The sequence below is a fragment of the Mauremys mutica genome, chromosome 13, assembly GCF_020497125.1.
Source record: "Mauremys mutica isolate MM-2020 ecotype Southern chromosome 13, ASM2049712v1, whole genome shotgun sequence".
Taxonomy (NCBI): Eukaryota; Metazoa; Chordata; order Testudines; family Geoemydidae; genus Mauremys; species Mauremys mutica.
In genome coordinates, this window is record NC_059084.1 from 24,432,657 (window position 1) to 24,449,391 (window position 16,735).

General features: G+C 46.6%; 1 protein-coding gene across 6 annotated transcripts in view; it reads right to left on the bottom strand.

Annotated features, from left to right (window-relative positions):
• Positions 1-15,927, bottom strand: part of L3MBTL1 (L3MBTL histone methyl-lysine binding protein 1) — a 61,540-nt gene extending 45,613 nt beyond the window's left edge. For 2 of the 6 annotated variants that reach the window (XM_044986452.1, XM_044986446.1), the window contains exons 1-3: positions 14,904-15,927; positions 12,819-12,928; positions 294-456 (exon numbers count right to left, since the gene is read on the bottom strand). In XM_044986452.1, the coding sequence (XP_044842387.1) occupies positions 294-429 (136 nt within the window). In that variant the 5' untranslated portion in view covers positions 430-456; positions 12,819-12,928; positions 14,904-15,927. Of the gene's footprint in view, positions 1-293; positions 457-12,633; positions 12,665-12,818; positions 12,929-14,903 lie in introns of those variants that run through there. The other 4 variants (XM_044986449.1, XM_044986448.1, XM_044986447.1 and 1 more) reach the window with 4 other exon arrangements.
• Positions 15,928-16,735: the final 808 nt, after the last annotated feature.

A 16,735-nucleotide genomic window follows, 5' to 3' on the forward strand; every position in this document is an offset into this window, starting at 1 on the left:
ATCCCAAGCTATTTGGAGAAAGGTTACAGTTACGGCACTAGCCTAGGTCTTGGGAGACCTGAGTTCAAGTCCCAGCTCTGCAACAGACTTCCTGAGTGGCCTTGGGCAAATCACTTAGGCAGCTGTGGCAGAGAGACTTTCTGTGAAATAGGGATAATGGCACTGCCCTGCCTCACAGGAGCGTTGTGAGGATGAACACATTTGAGATCGTGAGGCACTCCAATACTGTGGTGATGGAGGCTGTCTAATGTACCACTGATAAATACTTAACCGCTGGCGTCTGGAACACCTACCTGGGATGATGAAGGCAGTCGCAGGCAGGTGTGTGTTCTGCATTGTGTTCTCGTTGGCGACCAGATGGACGCTGACCTCCCCGGCGGCATTCCCCTTGGTGCTTCTCATGACCTCCATTTCCGCTCTGCCATCCATCACCCCCTCTGGGCAGGTGGCATAAACCTGGAATCCAACCAGCAGGCATGGAGGCCAGTTAGAGCCTGAGTGGTATGAACTCAGGGAAGGAACAAAGACAGAAGGAGTTGGAGCAGGACTCAGTCTGATGAACACTAACTATGGGTGGCTCATAGTGCCACCAGTCCCACTCTCCCCCAGCAGGAGCTCACACGACAGACAACAGCATGAAAGTCATGACTTTTCCTCAACCATCGCTCAATATATTGTAGCCAAGGCCCTGCTGTCAGACCAGGAGAGGGCCTGGCTTTTCCTGGCATTAGGGACAACGTTTTTTAAACAACTTGATTCTTTTAATTAATATTCGTGTGAATGGTTAGGAAGACTGAACTTTGCTCCGATGCCTGATTTAAACCAGGGTCCACAAAGAGTCCCTAGTCATGGGCTACATTCCCGCTAAGCTGTGTGGACGCACAGCAGGCTATCAAGGGCCACACAGGCGGGGAGAGGCACCTCTCCCCCGGTGTCAGTCCTGGAGCTGCCACAGCCAGGGAGAGGCACCTCTCCCCCAGGCCGGAGCTGCCGCGGCCGGGGAGATGCACCTCTCCCCTGGCCCCAGGCTGCTGCAGTGAGAGAGGGCTGCAGGGAGTCCTCTCTCCCCACTGTAGCCCTGGGACAGCCTGCACCCCAAACCCCTCATCCCCGGCCCCACCCCAGAGCCCTCACTCCCAGCCGGAACCCTCTGCCCCAGCTCCAGCCCAGAACCCACACCTCTAGCCAGAGCCTGAAGCCCCCGAACCTCCTACTCTCTGCCCCATCCCTGAGCCCCCTTCCACACTCCAAACCCCTCAGCCCCACCCCTGCCACACATCACCTCCAAACCAGTGCACATAACAAAATTCATTCTGCACATGGATGTAAAAAATTAGAGGGAACATTGGTTCCTGGGAGAGAGGCCTGTATTTCAGTGACATTATCAAGTTTCTGACTGGTCCAGCATGATCAGGCTTATTTAGTTTAAGAATTTCAGAGAGGATGACAGACAGGGAGGGTGATATTAGCCAAAGGCTACATGCCAGTCAGGTCTCATCTACAAAATGGAGATAATAATAGGCCAGGAGTACGGGGAGGGTAAACTAATTAGTGTAATTAAAGAATGTTCCTATTCAAATGAAAGGTGCAATGGAAGTGCAAAGATAAAATAATAAAGAGCAGGAATAGTATAAGGGAACAGAGATCTGCAACAGGGCATCCTCTAGAAAGCAGAGATTCCGCAGAGCAGAGATGTGTGTGAAACAGACATGGGTCAGCAGCAACATTTTGTCAACATGATGCTCTGTTAACTAAGGCCTTGTCTACCTTACAAAAGGTTTGCCAGTATAGCTATACTGGTGTAGTAATACCACGAAAAAATAAAATAATAACCTAGTGTAGCTAAAGCTTGTACCGGCAAAAGAATTATTTTGCTTGTATAGCTTAAACCAGTTCCACAAACGGGTGAGGTAACACAGCATCAACACTGGTGCTGTACTGGTAAAACAGTGCCAGCAGATGGCATAGGTCATATGGGCAGGTGGTTTTGGGCTACTGAGAGGAAGGGTTTTATCGACAGGACTCAAAACTGAGTATGGACTCATGCGGAGATATGCCAGACTAAGGCATGTTCACTGGTAAAGCTTTCTAGCACAGAGCAGACCTGAAAAAGCTAGTCCAGCAAAAGGATTTTTCTGCCAGTATAACCATGTCTACATAGGAAGTATCCCAGCATGGCTATATAAATTAGGGGGGTGTTTTTTTCCAAACACAGTTATGCCAGAGAAATTCACTAGTATAGACCCAGGCCTAAGAACAGAAAAGATACCCACTGTCAGGTCATCCAACTGATAACGATGACCTGGAAAATGTGCTGAGATGAGGGAACATCAGTTCAGGGATGGGGCACCTGAGAAAGCGAAGATGGGACAAGGCTACCTGTTTTCACACTTGGTTACGGGGGGTGCTTCATATTCCCTTAGAAGGCTCGTCGGATCACAGCTGTTCAGAGCTGGACTCAGGACATTTGCACTACATAACGATTACAACTTCATTGACCCTACCACATCATGAACATCTTCCTCTTTGCCAGTAGAGGATGCTCTTTATATTAACAAACTACACACACAAACATAAATAGATCTATTTATCTTATTACACTGAACTCTCACATCAACTTTCTTCCGATAATGGATTTGAACAATCTCAGTTAACAATATAGCCTGGCCACTATGAGTCAACTTTACTATAGGAGCTCTGGGTTCGGATCCCACCTCTTACACCATGTTACATCTAAAATATATGCTATAGAGCTCAAACAGAAGGTGGGGGCTTAATGTAAAAATTATTCAGTGAGGTTCTCTGGCCTGTGCCATGCAGGAAGTTGGGCCAGATGATCACAACAGAATCTTCCGCCTTTAAAAAAATAAATAAATAAATCTATGAACAGCCTGATTCTGGAACCTATTTGCAGAGCATAACAACAACTTCACTAACATAAAAGCGTCTGAACAATAATGCATAGTCTTGTGTGCCAGCAGGTGGTTTTTGTACGTTAACTAGCTGTGTATCTTTTATATGCAACAGCAATGCACCTGGTTCTTTGCAGAACAAATGGCCCTTGCAGCTAGGCAATACAGCCAGTTAGCGCCACTGCAGGGCTTGGGATTTTATTCTCTCTCATTTCCCAAGGTCTGAAGGTGTATTTGTGACCGCTGCAAGAAGAATGTAAAAGATAAGACTGGACGGTGCACTCTTTTATCCCTTTAACCTGAAGATTTGCTCTAGGAGTGAGGAAGGAAAATATCCAGCTGCAAGGATGCAGCTCAGTTCCTGGATCAAAACATATAGTTCCCACCCAATGGAAGATAAAGCCTCTAAAATATTTAATGGACACTATCAAGCACCAGGGGCCAGATTTTACAAAAACTCCTAAGTGAGTTAGGCACCCAACTCCCATTGAATGTCAATGGGAGTTAGGCACCTACCTGCTTAGGTGCTTTTGTAAACCCCACTGGGCACCTATCTGCATCATCAGGCAACTTTGTGAATCTGTCCCCAGATCAGCTACTTAGGTTTTGTGAATGGGATGGGTTTTACAAAACCTAATCCAGATCCACTATTTTTAATGGCTGTGAAAAGTATGAGGTTTCTTTATTACTATTATTGAAACAATCCCCCCGGAGGAGAGTCAGGTCACCAGACCACAACAAAATCTTATGCTAGTGCAGGGGAAGTCCAAAGGAAAAGGACTACAAAGAGAAAGCAAAATAGACCAGTCTAGTTTCAGTATCCAAGCCAAGCGATATGCAGGCCGCAGGAGTGCAACTCACCTCCCCCTGGTGCAGAGGGCCAGCATGTACATACAAAATCTTTTTTTTTTAAAGTAATATTATCGTAAGAAATATCTTACAAAACCCTGACGGGCTGCAGTGGGACTGAAGTGATGCATGGACACTGGCTGGCTCGCTGCAGGGGGTGTGTTTTGCCCTCAACAACCAGAACTCATTTTGATTAGGAACTCTCATCATTGATGTTTTTCCCTTTTAAACACCTAATAATAAATTTAGATTTAGATTTTATTTCTCCCCCACAAAATCATTAAAATAGAGTTCAAGTCGTATCAGTCCATTGTGTTTCCCGTTAGGACAGCGAAGTTATAAATAAAAGATACGAAAGTCAGGACATGTGGAGTGAAAGTTCTGCAAACAACCATCCCAAGTGTTGCCTTCACCCCACCCCGTGCCACTCACCTAACAGGGACACAGATCTGCAGCAAACGTGCAGCTAAATCTTGAGATTACAAAAAGCTCAGATGACACTCAACAGCTTCCTAGATTTGGGGGAGGATATAAAATCCAGGAGAACAGGACAGGACAGGCTGGGAGACAAAGTCACTTCACACCTAAGAGAGGGTCATTACAGTCAAATTTGTAAAACTGGGGTTCAGTGTTGCCAACGCTCACAATTTTATCACAAGACTAACAATAATTGGTGTTTTTTGTAAATCCCCAACTAATGGAGTCACGTGAAAATACAGTAGAACCTCAGAGTTACAAACACCAGAGTTATGAATGGACCAGTTAACCACATGCCTCATTTGGAACCGAAAGCATGCAGTCAGGCAGCAGCAAAGACCAAAAAAAAAAAAAAAAAAAGCAAATACCATACAGTACTGTGTTAAACATAAACTACTAAAAAAAAAATAAAGAGAAAGCAGCATTTTTCTTCTGCATAGTAAAGCTTCAAAGCTGTATTAAGTCAATGTTCAGTTGCAAACTTTTGAAAGAACCACCATAACATTTTGTTAAGAGTTATGAACAACCTCCGTTTGTTCCCGAGGTGTTCATAACTCTGAGGCTGTACTGTATGACAATCTCAGCTTCCATTTCAAAATAAAAGTTTCCAATGGTGGTGGAGAAAAGCTGGAAATTCATGGACCCTAAAGGCTCAAAAACCCCTATATTAACTTATTTTTAAAAGTCTCCTGATTTTTGAATGCTTGCTAAAGTCCTAGCAATGCAGCCTTATCCCTAGCCGCATCTCTTCATTTCACTGCAAATGAGTTCTCCACACCCACATCGCCATGTGGGCCATGAGGGTAAAGGTCCGTCTCAGGCCTGTTTCCAATGCATGGGATCATAATCCCATTTGGAAGGATGGGGGAGGTCGATATTTTGGGGTGTACAGCCTGAGCATAGAAGGCAGATGAAGCAGACAGGTTGCTCAGGCTGACAGCACAAGGTGAATGGAAAGTGTGTGTTCTGGTGCTATATAAATTGTGACAGAACGTATCAATGGCCTGGAAAGATGGATGGTAGGGCTGATATGAGACCAGTGAGAAATGGCACTTGGATCCAGCTGTATCAGATGAGAAGGGAGGATTTGTGGGCTCTACTGGAAATGCACAGGAGTTTATGCCAGGGCTGCAAATGATCGCCAGGACAACTCTCCATCTTAGCTGTCAGTTTGTATTTTCATACCTGCGTCAAGTGAAGCTAGAAACTTACTTATAGTACATGAAAGCTCAGATTAGCACTGATGTGCAGTGGGTGACCATCCAAATTCATCAGCTAAGGCCCCACTTCAGCAAGGTATTTAAATACCTGCCTCACTTTCTGTTGCCAACTCTTGTGATTTTATTGTGAGTCTCACGCTATTTAGGGCTTTTCTTAGAGACCCAGCTCCTGGAGCCAGGTGACTCTGTGACAGTCTCAGCTTTATTTATTTTTTTTAAGGGAGTTTCTGGCCTCATGGTTGTGGAGAAAATGTGACTCCTAAAGACTCAGATCCTGAAAGGTAAATATAAAGAACCGAGCATTTTTTATTTTGTTTTTTAAATCATCTCATGATTGTGGGGCCCGGATCATGATTTTTGAACACTTGCGGTTAACAACACCACTTTAAAAATGTGAGTAGCAGCAAAGATTTCAATGGGGTGACTCATGCTTAAAGTTAGACACCTACAAGTCACTTGCTGGTTCAAGGACGAAGCGTGCACTTGGCAGAGTTGTTTTTGTTCAGCGTTTCATAGCAAATAGCTCTATAATAATCCACACAATCTTCCCCCTCCACCCAAAAATAACTGAAGCACCCACATTTGGGCGGAAATCATAGAATCGTAGGACTGGCTGGGACCTCGAGAGAGGTCATCTAGTCCAGTCCCCTGCCCTCATGGCAGGACTAAGTATTATCTAGGTCAGTGGTTCTCAAACTTTTGTACTGGTGACCCCTTTTCACACAGCAAACCTCTGAGTGCAACTTCCCCCCACCCCATTAAAAACACATTTATATTTAACACTATTATAAATGCTACAGGCAAAGCAGGGTTTGAGGTGGAGGCTGACAGCTCGTGACCCCCCATGTAATAACCTCATGACCCCCTGAAGGGTCCCAACTCCCAGTTTGAGAACCCCTGATCTAGACCATCCTTGACAAGTGTTTGACAGGCCTCACTGGCTTCAGCAGAGCCAGGATTTCACACTGCATGTGTCTAAACAAAGCCATATTAGATAAAACGTGGCCCCAAATCAGCCAGATGTTTCCAAAACCAAAAGAGCTCTCCCATCTCCATCTCTAATTCAAGGGCCCCAGCTGACTTACATTTAGGTAACAATTTAAATAAACTTTTCTAGAGCCTCAGACCAACGGGCAATTCTCCAAATCGCCTTTAAAATAGCCCACCAAAGCCAGTTGTTTTCAAATACACGGACTCAGCCCCCTGCAGTGCTAACCCGGCAGCAGGAAGTACCTGCAAAAGTGGAAATGACTCTAAACAAATGTGAAAGTGACTTTCTGGAGTTCTACCCTCCAGACTGAAATAAATGCAGGAAGTAAACAAACAATTACACATAAATTAGGTTTTCAAAATTCTTCCCCATTTAGTAACATAAGGACTGGAATTATTAATGCCATTGGTCACGATATTGTTTACAAACACACGGGTTTCACAGGGACCGTAAATTTCTCATGGCAGATGTTTGTTTGAGGTGGAAAGTGGCATTCTGAGGAAGGTGGCAGGGCAAGTGGGAACAGCAAGAGGAAAGCAAGTGACAACAGTAAGACCCAACCCCACAGAAACACTTACTCGAGTATAATGCTCACTGCTGTTACTCCAATACTCCACATGGTGTGAAGCCAGCAGGACTGTCTGTTCCTGCGAGCAGCTGTGCAATCAAGCCTTTAGGGAACCCATCATGTGTATTAGTCAGGGCGTGTGACTCCAAAGGAACTACTTGTGGGTGGCTGGATGTGGGGGGAGGGGGAAGGGAATCCTGTTTTCACTGAAGCCAGTGGCAAAACATAAATTCAATGGGTGCAGGATTGGGCCCTAAACCCTTGATTATTATAGAAGTTCCACTTTGATTCAGTACTATTAACCATGATGCATTGTTGTTGTTGTTACTAAGCTCATTGAGCTGAGAGGATGTGGCATATTCTAGGCTATTATTTAGCACTGTATTTCTCTGAGGTTTGCACTGAGGATGCACAGAAAATGGAAGGTCTTTTGTTTTTGTTTTTAAACTTTCCACATCATTGCTAAAGCTTTGCACAAAACAGGCAGGGTTTTCAAAAACATGGATTTTTTGTTTCTGACAATCCTATACTGTATACAGCACCTGCAGTGAGTGCATGAAAACTGGCTCTTTGGATCACACAGGTGGCATTTGCTCTCCCCTCCGGTCAGCCATGGATTTGCTGACCCCACATAGCCCCCATGCAGAGTAGAGCTCCCCCAATTGGTACTGAGTGTTGTGAGAAAGCATAGACAATCTGACAGACAAACAAAAAGCCAATCCAGCAAGAACCACCAGAATAACAATTAGCACTACACCTCTTAAATCACTGGCCTAATGTAAGCTACAGGTACTCCTATCTTGACCACTCAAGAGACCAAGAAAACATGGTTGGTGGAATGAGGAAACCTGCTAAGGAACCAGCGTTGGGCCTGATGTTACCATGAGAGTGAGTGAAAGATAGGGGGGAAAATGTCCATGAAAGTTTTCACCTCCAAAGGTTTCCATTTTTCATTTAAAAAATTTTTTTTTGAAATAAATTTTCCACTGAGCTTTAGCTACTCCAGCACCTTGGGCCATTGCTAGCTGCAGGGTTCTCCCAGTAAACATCTGTATTGTTGATACACGGACTGGCCCAAATTCTGTCGTAATTCACACACCCCCAACCACAGTGAAGTCTGGAGGAAATTTGCAAAGTACAAATATATCCCTGAAATGTCTTGTTGCTTAGAGCCTCCGGGAGGACGAAGCGAAATAGCCAACCTAGGAGAACGGCAAGTACGAAGTGTTTTGTGGAGGTGCTAGAAGCTGCCATTTTGCTGAGAAGAAATGCTACCTATGACCCAGCCTGAGACCAAAAATTAATTTCCAATGGGCTTTAATAGTCAATCATCAGGAATAAAGCTCTGCAGAAAGTGTGAACTCTTTGTATAGCTACCACAGTGTCACAGGCATGCCTGCAGCTGTTGTGGCCCCTGCCAGCCAAGTGGGACACTGCACATACACCTTACCCTAATTTCCCCCCTCCTAGGTGTGCCCCCTCAACCCCATACAGGTGGGAGCTGGTGGCACGGCTTAGCCCCAGCTAAAATGTAACCCCTTCCAGGATAACAAGAGTCCTGTTCAGCCCTCTGGGCTCCCTTTATGCCTCTCTGCCCTGGGACAGAGGGCTGACCCCCAGGCTGCTTCTGTCATCCACTTTCTCTGCGTCTTCCAGGCCCTGCTTCCCTGTGGTTCCTCCTGCGAACTTCTCTGCCCTTTGATGAGGCCCAAGTGTTTATCCATCTGCCATCTGACCCCAGTTTGTCCTGCCCCTTTAGGCCAGGAGGTAGCTAATTATGGCTGACTGAACAGGGCTGGCTAGCCCAAGGCCTCCTCGCCCTTGAAGGCACAGGCTGCCCGGTCCCACACGGCTATTGCCAACCCCAAGCTTTCCAAAAAAAATCAAGAATCTGGCCGCAAATAAATGATGAGATTGTCTTAAAAATCATGAGGTTTCTTTTCATTTGCCTCCTGATTCCTGAGCCTTTAGGGTGCTCTTTGGTGACATTTTACTCCATAACCATGGGGCTGGAACCCTCCATTGTTTTAAATGGAAGCTGAGATTATCACATAATCAGTTGCCTCCAGGAGCTGGGGCTTTATGAAAAGCACCAAACAGCAGAAGATTCATGATAAAATTACAAGGATTGGCAACGCATGATTGATGAGATAGAGCTGATTAGGAGCTGGTTCCTGCACTGCCACGGCCAGACTGCTGAAGAACAGGGTCCACTCACAAAAATGCATAAGCAGTTGCAGATGCTGCAGCTTCATATATGAACTGGCAGCTTAGACCTTGAGACACCCCTTTGCATACGCAGATGCCCAATGGCAGTAATTGCAGGGCTGTGTGTAATCATGCAAGTGCAGGTGGATCTCTGGCTTCTCTCTGCCTTTTCAAATCTGGCCTTGAGTTTCACAAGTGTGGAATTTACTCCCTCTTTGGATCAGACATGGATTTGCTAATCTTGGGGCTCCCACCAAACCCCCCCTGTTTTCCCCAGGCTTTTAGGGAAGGGGAGGGCTGGCGTGTGTTGGGTTTATTTCTGTCATCTTTGTTATATTTACATCTCAAAGACCTTTATTATACTGGACTGTTATTTGCATTGTATATTTTAATTTATCTAATGGGGGCCAGAGCACAGGACCCGGTGGGAGACAGACAAGCAGAAAGACAGCTACCTTCAGCACTAGCTTCAGAAGAGCCACTAATGAAACAAATGCATGAACGGAACAAAAGAAACAAAACCAGTAAATTCTGGGTCAGAAACACTTCTTACCCTGTGGACTTCCTAGCACGACACCTCTGGATAGGACTTTGGCATCACACCTTGAACTCAGACTTGTAGCTCTATAGACACGAACTTCTGTACCGTCTGAGCTAAAGGACCCGGCTATGCTAGCTGTAGCAGACTCAATGTGGGTCAGCCACTAACAGGGACAGAGCGCCATGCTGAGCTAGCATGGGTTACTTCTACATACTCATGAGCTGTGCAAACTGTGGGTTAAGTTTTCAGTGTAACTGATGTAATATTCCAGTGGGTCACTCCGGCCAACTGATCTGGGGTGTCCTACAGGGGCACACCCCAGCTTATGAACATCAACAACTCTGCTTTTTACTTTTTAATTGCTCTCACCTCTGCCAAGATGCTCACTGTTTGGGGGAATTCTTAACATCCCAGTGCAGGCTGCATGACACAGGCAGGGCTGCTGTTTGGCTCAGGTGTTTTTCTGACAACAAGCTCATCCGCTTGCAATAAGAGTCACTTTAGGGACTGGTATAAAAGGGCTGGTTGTAGGGGAGCTCACTGCTACTGCAGTCTCAGCATCTCCCAGCAGGAGCTGCTGTATGGAGCAGGGCAGGAGCACTGGTTGTGGGTAAGCTCGCAGCTACTCCAGATCCAGCCTCTGCCAGCAGGAGGCGCTGTAGCACACAGCACAGGTCACAGTCATTCTGCAGGGTACTTTGCCAAAAAAGTACATTCCCCTGACTTTAACATGGAATTAAAACATACACCGACTCCCTGGGTAGATACATCAAAGCGGATGGGAAACACTGTCCACAAATGTTCCAAAAAATGTTCACATTTTCCAGGGTTCACCTATTATTTTTCTATTAAACAGCTGAGAAATAAATCCAAAATCTGCCCTAAACTCACGGCCCCTTTTCCTGCAGCCTGGGCTATGCCTTCGCAGGATGGATGAAGACGAAGGCTGAACTGGTTTCCTGGATTCCGCGTGGCACTTGTTGTGTCACTCGGGCTGTGCAGTGCCACAGCGTTCAAGCACCGTACAGTGGGGTTTCACACGAGATTTGAAAACCGCCAGTAAAGAGGGAAATTGCAAAGCTGTACAGCAGCACTGGAGGGACTCTTTGGCCACTCCGGCCTCAGAGCATCCCTGAGGAATCACTACAGCGGCACAGGACACAGGGAAGCTCCCGTTTTGGCCTCTCCCAGCAGCAGTGACTGAAGGGAACAATGCAGGAAGGCAAAGTGTATTGGTTCTCCAGTTCCAGCATCTTCCTGCAGGAGTCACTATCTAGAATAAGGCAGGAGCATCAATTGACTGTGCAAACCACTGCTCCCGTGGCCCCAAAACCCACAACTGAAGTCACTACAGGGAATTGGGGAGAAGCAAGGAGCCCACAATTTCATAGACCCCCCCAGCCTCTTCCAGCAGGAGTCACTGTGAGGATACCTGGCAGACTTACATTCTCCATATAACCACAGGAGGAAATAGTGCAGGAGCACTTCCATAAAAAACAATACACCCTGACATATGCTTTTGTTTTTAATGCACTTGTATCATATCCCCCCCCTCCCCTCCCATGCTTGGTGTAATGGTTTGTGCAGGAAAAATGCCTTTATTACACATAAATGTCAGTCATAAAATGGTCCAAAGCAAGCTCTATACTCCACCTTCTGATTTACTAGGGGCTCCATGTCTGATATTTTATAATAATAGTTGTGTGATCTAGTGTGAAGCACATCTCTGACTCGGTTCTAATCTAGGCTCACTCCTCCAGAAGGAAGGGCTCTCCACTTGTTCACAGCAAATGCCTAGCCCACCAGTATCTTCAGTACAGCACACAGACATATTTTCCCCCTTGCCTTGCACAAATATATAGCCTGCCAGGCACACATTTCCAAGGATGCTAGCACAGCAGCCTTTCACCCCGCCCCTCTCCTGCCAGCCAGCTGAGAATCAAAATGTGAGCAAGTGCAACAATCCTTTTACACACTGAACCTGTCCCTCCATATTAACGGCACTTAGACAAAATGCTAAGTTGGGGGGTGGGGACCAAAAAGGTTACGAATCCTCTGCTACAACAGGGGAGAGAAAAAGCCAAGTCTGACTGCCCAGAACTGACCTTTCCCACACTTGAACGAGATTATAGTAACACACCTCCCTCCCAAAAAACAACCTTGGGACCTTTCATGAAGGACCTACACACGCTGCTGCTTCTCTAGTGCCTTGATGCAGCCACATGCCACCTGATTTGCAGAGTTGTTCCTAGAGAATCTTCACTTCAAGAATCTCCACCAAAAAAATAAACAAGGGGGGGTATCATTCCTTGCCCCTCCCCCGTTGCTCAGCCTGCTGCTCTCAGTCTTGCCTGCATTTGCCCCCACATCTAGGCGCTTGGGCTAGCACCGGGTTGCCCATCAGCCCTTCATTCCGAAAAGCCTTTAATATTTTTTTAAACATCAAAATGGCGGAATTCCCTCTTTCTTTTTTAAAAAAAAATCTCTTGCACAAACAGAAATTCCTCTAATTTGGGGAGTGGAAATTGCACGAAGGAGAAAGTTTGCAAAAATGACCCATTTTCTCCCCTCCGAGCTCATCGCAAACCTTCCCCTGTCCTCTCTCCCTCTCCCTCGCTTCCTTTCAAACTCTTCAACTCATTCGCCTATCTTGGGGGGTGGGAAGGGGGTTAAAAAAAGAAACCCTCCCTCAGTTTAAACATGGAATAGAAAAAGCATCCCGGGGTTGCAAGCACTTGCATTGTCCCTGCCAGCCCCCCTTTGCCTCCTGATTTCCTCTGTTCTTCAGTTGTTCTATTGCTCTGCCCCTTGCAAAAGGAAAAATCAAATAAAAATCTAGAGAATTTGGTTCCCAAAAGATACAGTACCAAAAAATAGACCAAAAGGCTGGTAAGAAGAGCTAGTTGCAAAGGCAGGCAAGTGCAATTTTCAAAGCAATGCGTTGCATGCAAACCGGGCGCACAGGTGGGCAGAGCACGGCGCACACCCTTTCCCGGGTGCATTCTGATGATTTAAAGAGGTTTATAAATTACTTTCTTATCTGATTCCTTACCTACAATAATCAGCCTGTGGTCACTGAATGCTGAGCCTGCGGGAACCTGGGCTGCTGCGCGCCTGCGCACACGGGGGGGCGGGGCCGCCTGCCCTGCAGAAATGCACTGGCTAAGAAATTGACAAGCAAAGCATATTTAATATACAGCGAGCGAGCGAGCGCGGGGTGGGCTGGGGGGAGGGAGACGTGTGTTATCCACGCTGCAATCCCCGTTTTATATAAATAAATAATTAAACCAGCTATTAACCCCTCCGAGGCTGCCGTGCAGCAGGGTTTTCTCTGCCAGGGGGGCTGCTGCTGCTCGGCACATCCATATTTTGATGGTTTTCTTGTTGTTGGGTTTTTTTTAAAGATCAGGGTTAAATGTAGAACTAATTAATTAGTTAGTTAATTAGAATTATAAATGTATCAGCTCCATCCCCCTTTCTTCTTTTTTTAAAGTGCATGTTTCATATAAAAGGTACCCTAGCCTCTGTCTGTTTGCTCCGTGGTCGTCAGCAGTGTATTTTGTGTTACTATTGAGGGTGATAGTTTGCAACAAGGAGACAGGAGAGTCAAAATATGCTGCCTAAAACGTGCAGGTTGTTATAGCCAGGAGCCTATGGCGCCTGCATTTAAAATAACCCCACCCGGGCCAAACCCATTCTGGATCCATCACAACAGCCTTACTGGGTCAGACCAATGACCCATCTGGCTGATGTCCTGTTTTCTGACAGTTGCCAGTGCTAAATAGATGTTTCAGAGGGAGTGAACAGGACAATTATCCACTGAGCCAGTCCCAGCTTCTGGCTGTCAGAGGTTTAGGGACACCCAGAGCATAAAGTTGCATCCCTGACCATCTAGGCTAATAGCCACTGATAGACCTATCCTACCTGAATGTATCTAGTTCTTTTTTTGAACCCAGTTATACTTTTGACCTTCAATCTATTTGGTCTCTGATTGACATGGGAGGGCTATCTCATATGGACTGCTCTTCCATGGCAAAGTAGAGAGTACCATCTCAATCAGGGGTGGGCAAACTTTTTGGTCCAAGGGCCACATCTGGGTATGGAAATTGTGTGTCAAGCCCTGAATACTCACAAAATTGGAGGCTGGGGTGCAGGAGGGGGTGAGGGCTCCAGCTCAGGGTGCAGGCTCTGGGGTGGGGCTGGGGATGAGGGGGCGCAGGAGGGTGCTCCGGGCTGGGACCGAAGGGTTCTGAAGGTGGAAGGGGGATCAGGGCTGGGGCAGGAGGTTGAGGTGCAGGAGGGGATCAGGGATGCAGGCTCCAGGCGACACTTACCTCAAGCAGCTCCCGGAAGCAGTGGCATGTCCCCTCTCCGGTTCCTATGCAGAGGTGCAGCCAGGTGGCTCTGGGCACTGCCCCATCTGCAGGTGCCATCCCTGCAGCTCCCATTGGCCCTGGTTCCTGGCCAATGAGAGCTGCAGGGGTGGTGCTTGGGGCAGGGGCAGCATGCAAAGCCCCCTGACTGCCCCTACGCATAGGAGCCAGAGGGGGGACACGCTGCTGCTTCCGGGAGCTGCGCAGAGCCACAGCATGCAGGGAGTGGGGCAAGCCCCTGACCCCACTCCCTGGCTGGAGCACCAGAGCAGAGCAAGCCCCTGACCCCACTCCCTGGCTGGAGCTCAAGGGCTGTCTGAAGGGCTGGAGGTGGCCCCCGGGCCTTAGTTTGCCCACCCCGATCTAGATGTATCCAGCAAGCCACCACTTGGTGAACTCCATTATATTAACTTATCTGATGGCAGTGGGCAGCAGGATTTCTAACTCTTCTAGAACCCTTTGGAAGCTGCAGGGAACTTGTGAGAGGTAACTGGGTGGTGAGTGCCAGCCACAGAGGTTAGCCACTGAAAAAGGGGATTGGGTTTATAAATATTTATCTGCATTTTAAGTGTGACAGACAGTCTTGCATTGACTGTGGGTATGTGTCTTGTACATCAGGTATCTGGGGGGGTCACGGTTTGCTCTTAGATACACCAGGCAAAGCTCACTGACGCTAGTGGGGTTAGACTGACATATCTAAGAGCAAAGTTTGGCCCCTTGAATTGGATGGCAAGTGGAGATAATTTTCCAGAATCCCTCCCCACCTTTTGAAAAGAATAAATGTCCAGAGTGGGAGAGTAAACACTGTCCTGGCTGGCTTCTTGCTCGAGTCCATGCCAACAGGCAGCCATCCTGGCCCCACAGGAACATGGTATTAAAAAACAGCTTGTCTAACTAGCCAAGAGGAGCATAGGACATGGGGGAATTTCTCGCTCTGAGCGAAGTGTGACATGCAGCCGATGTCACATTTGCAGCCAGGGCGGTGAGGTCACCACTGAAGTTCTGTTGTTTTCAAAACAATGCCCACGCTGACTCCCCGGGTGTGAGCGACTGGCCAACAGCCGCCTTGGGTGGAAGGGGAAGAAAGATGTCTCCAATTGTCACAGCGAGTAAAGAGCTCCGACCCTTTGAACTGCAAGGATTGCTGCGTTCAAGCATCACACGCACTCTGCCCTGACCCTGCCCTCTGTATAACGGCGGGATGCTGCAGGATCATGCTGCAGGATCATCATGGATGGGATCCTGGAGTGTTTGCTAGGAATGGGCTTGGCACAGGGGCGGTGGAGCGTCTGAGAGACAGAGGCAGCCTCTGGGCTTTACAGGCTTGGCGTCCATCGCACCAAAACCAGCCCTTTCCTGTGTCCTTCTGCTGTCTCGTCTGCTTCCCCTCCCCTTCGGAAGCAGCGGTAGAGAGAAATGTACGAACCCCTATAGCTTATGTAGGGGCAGGAACATCAGGGGGCGAGGCTGAAAGGCAGCGATGAAGGAAATGCAAATCCGCAACTGTCCCTGCCCGAATCCGGTCTGCACTGGAAAGCGGAGTGTAATCAGAATAATGAGGCTGAGTAGGTTTACACGGCAAACGAGAAAGCGATTCGACCGTTAATTTTGCTGCTGGCTTTTCACTAAATAGACACCGGTGCGGAGGTTAATCCCCATGGCCATGTTAGCAAATTCTCCAGATTTTTCAGATAATTTGGCAGATTTAAATTGAAGCAGGCAGAATTTAACTCTTCCGGTTGCCATAACAACGCAATACGTTTATTCTTCGACGCGGCCGTGTCAATTTTTAATCACATCACATTATTTTGGAATGTGATTGCATCGGTTTAGAACTTTGGTTGCTATAACAACTGTGGAGATAAAAATACATATGGAATCCAGTTTACATTTGGGTTTGGATCAGGGATTTTTTCCCCCTTGAACCGAGGTCAGGGGAATATTCGGAAAATTAGAGTGAAATGGCGAGATAATCTCTTCACAGAAACATAAGACACACACTAATCACTAGCGATCTCAGACTTTTAAGATCCGCTTGAATATTTCAACATGAATGCTTAAGTGGTTGTCCTGTATTAATAATATCCTTTACATACGAATTCAAAAGACACTATTCCAAATAAGCTTGTCTATTGAAAAAAAACCCGTTAGTTTTACTCATTTAGTGACGTGATTGTTTTAAACTGAAGTGGGGGAAAACTGGAAGCACTAGGAACGTGTTTTAAAATCAAATCAACCTGTCAAAAATCATTGACTGTTGTACTCTGCATGTGTAAGAGAAAATATCAACCTGGTCTCTCAATTTGGAGTGGGTCTTGTTTGGGGTATCTTGGGAACTTAGACAAAGGCAGCAACTAAGATTTTTGTTTTGTTTTTTTAGATCTTGTGTTTGGTGTAGGTAGGTGTCTTTAAATAATAGGAATATGTTGCACAGTAGTGGTCAAAAACAGCAAACAAAATGTTAGGGTGCATAAGGAGTGAGATGAAAAATATATGACTGAAAATATTATAATGGTATATATCAATCAATGGTGCATCCTTACCTAGAATAATGTGTCCAGTCTTGGGCACACTCTAATATTAGATAGAAACTCAC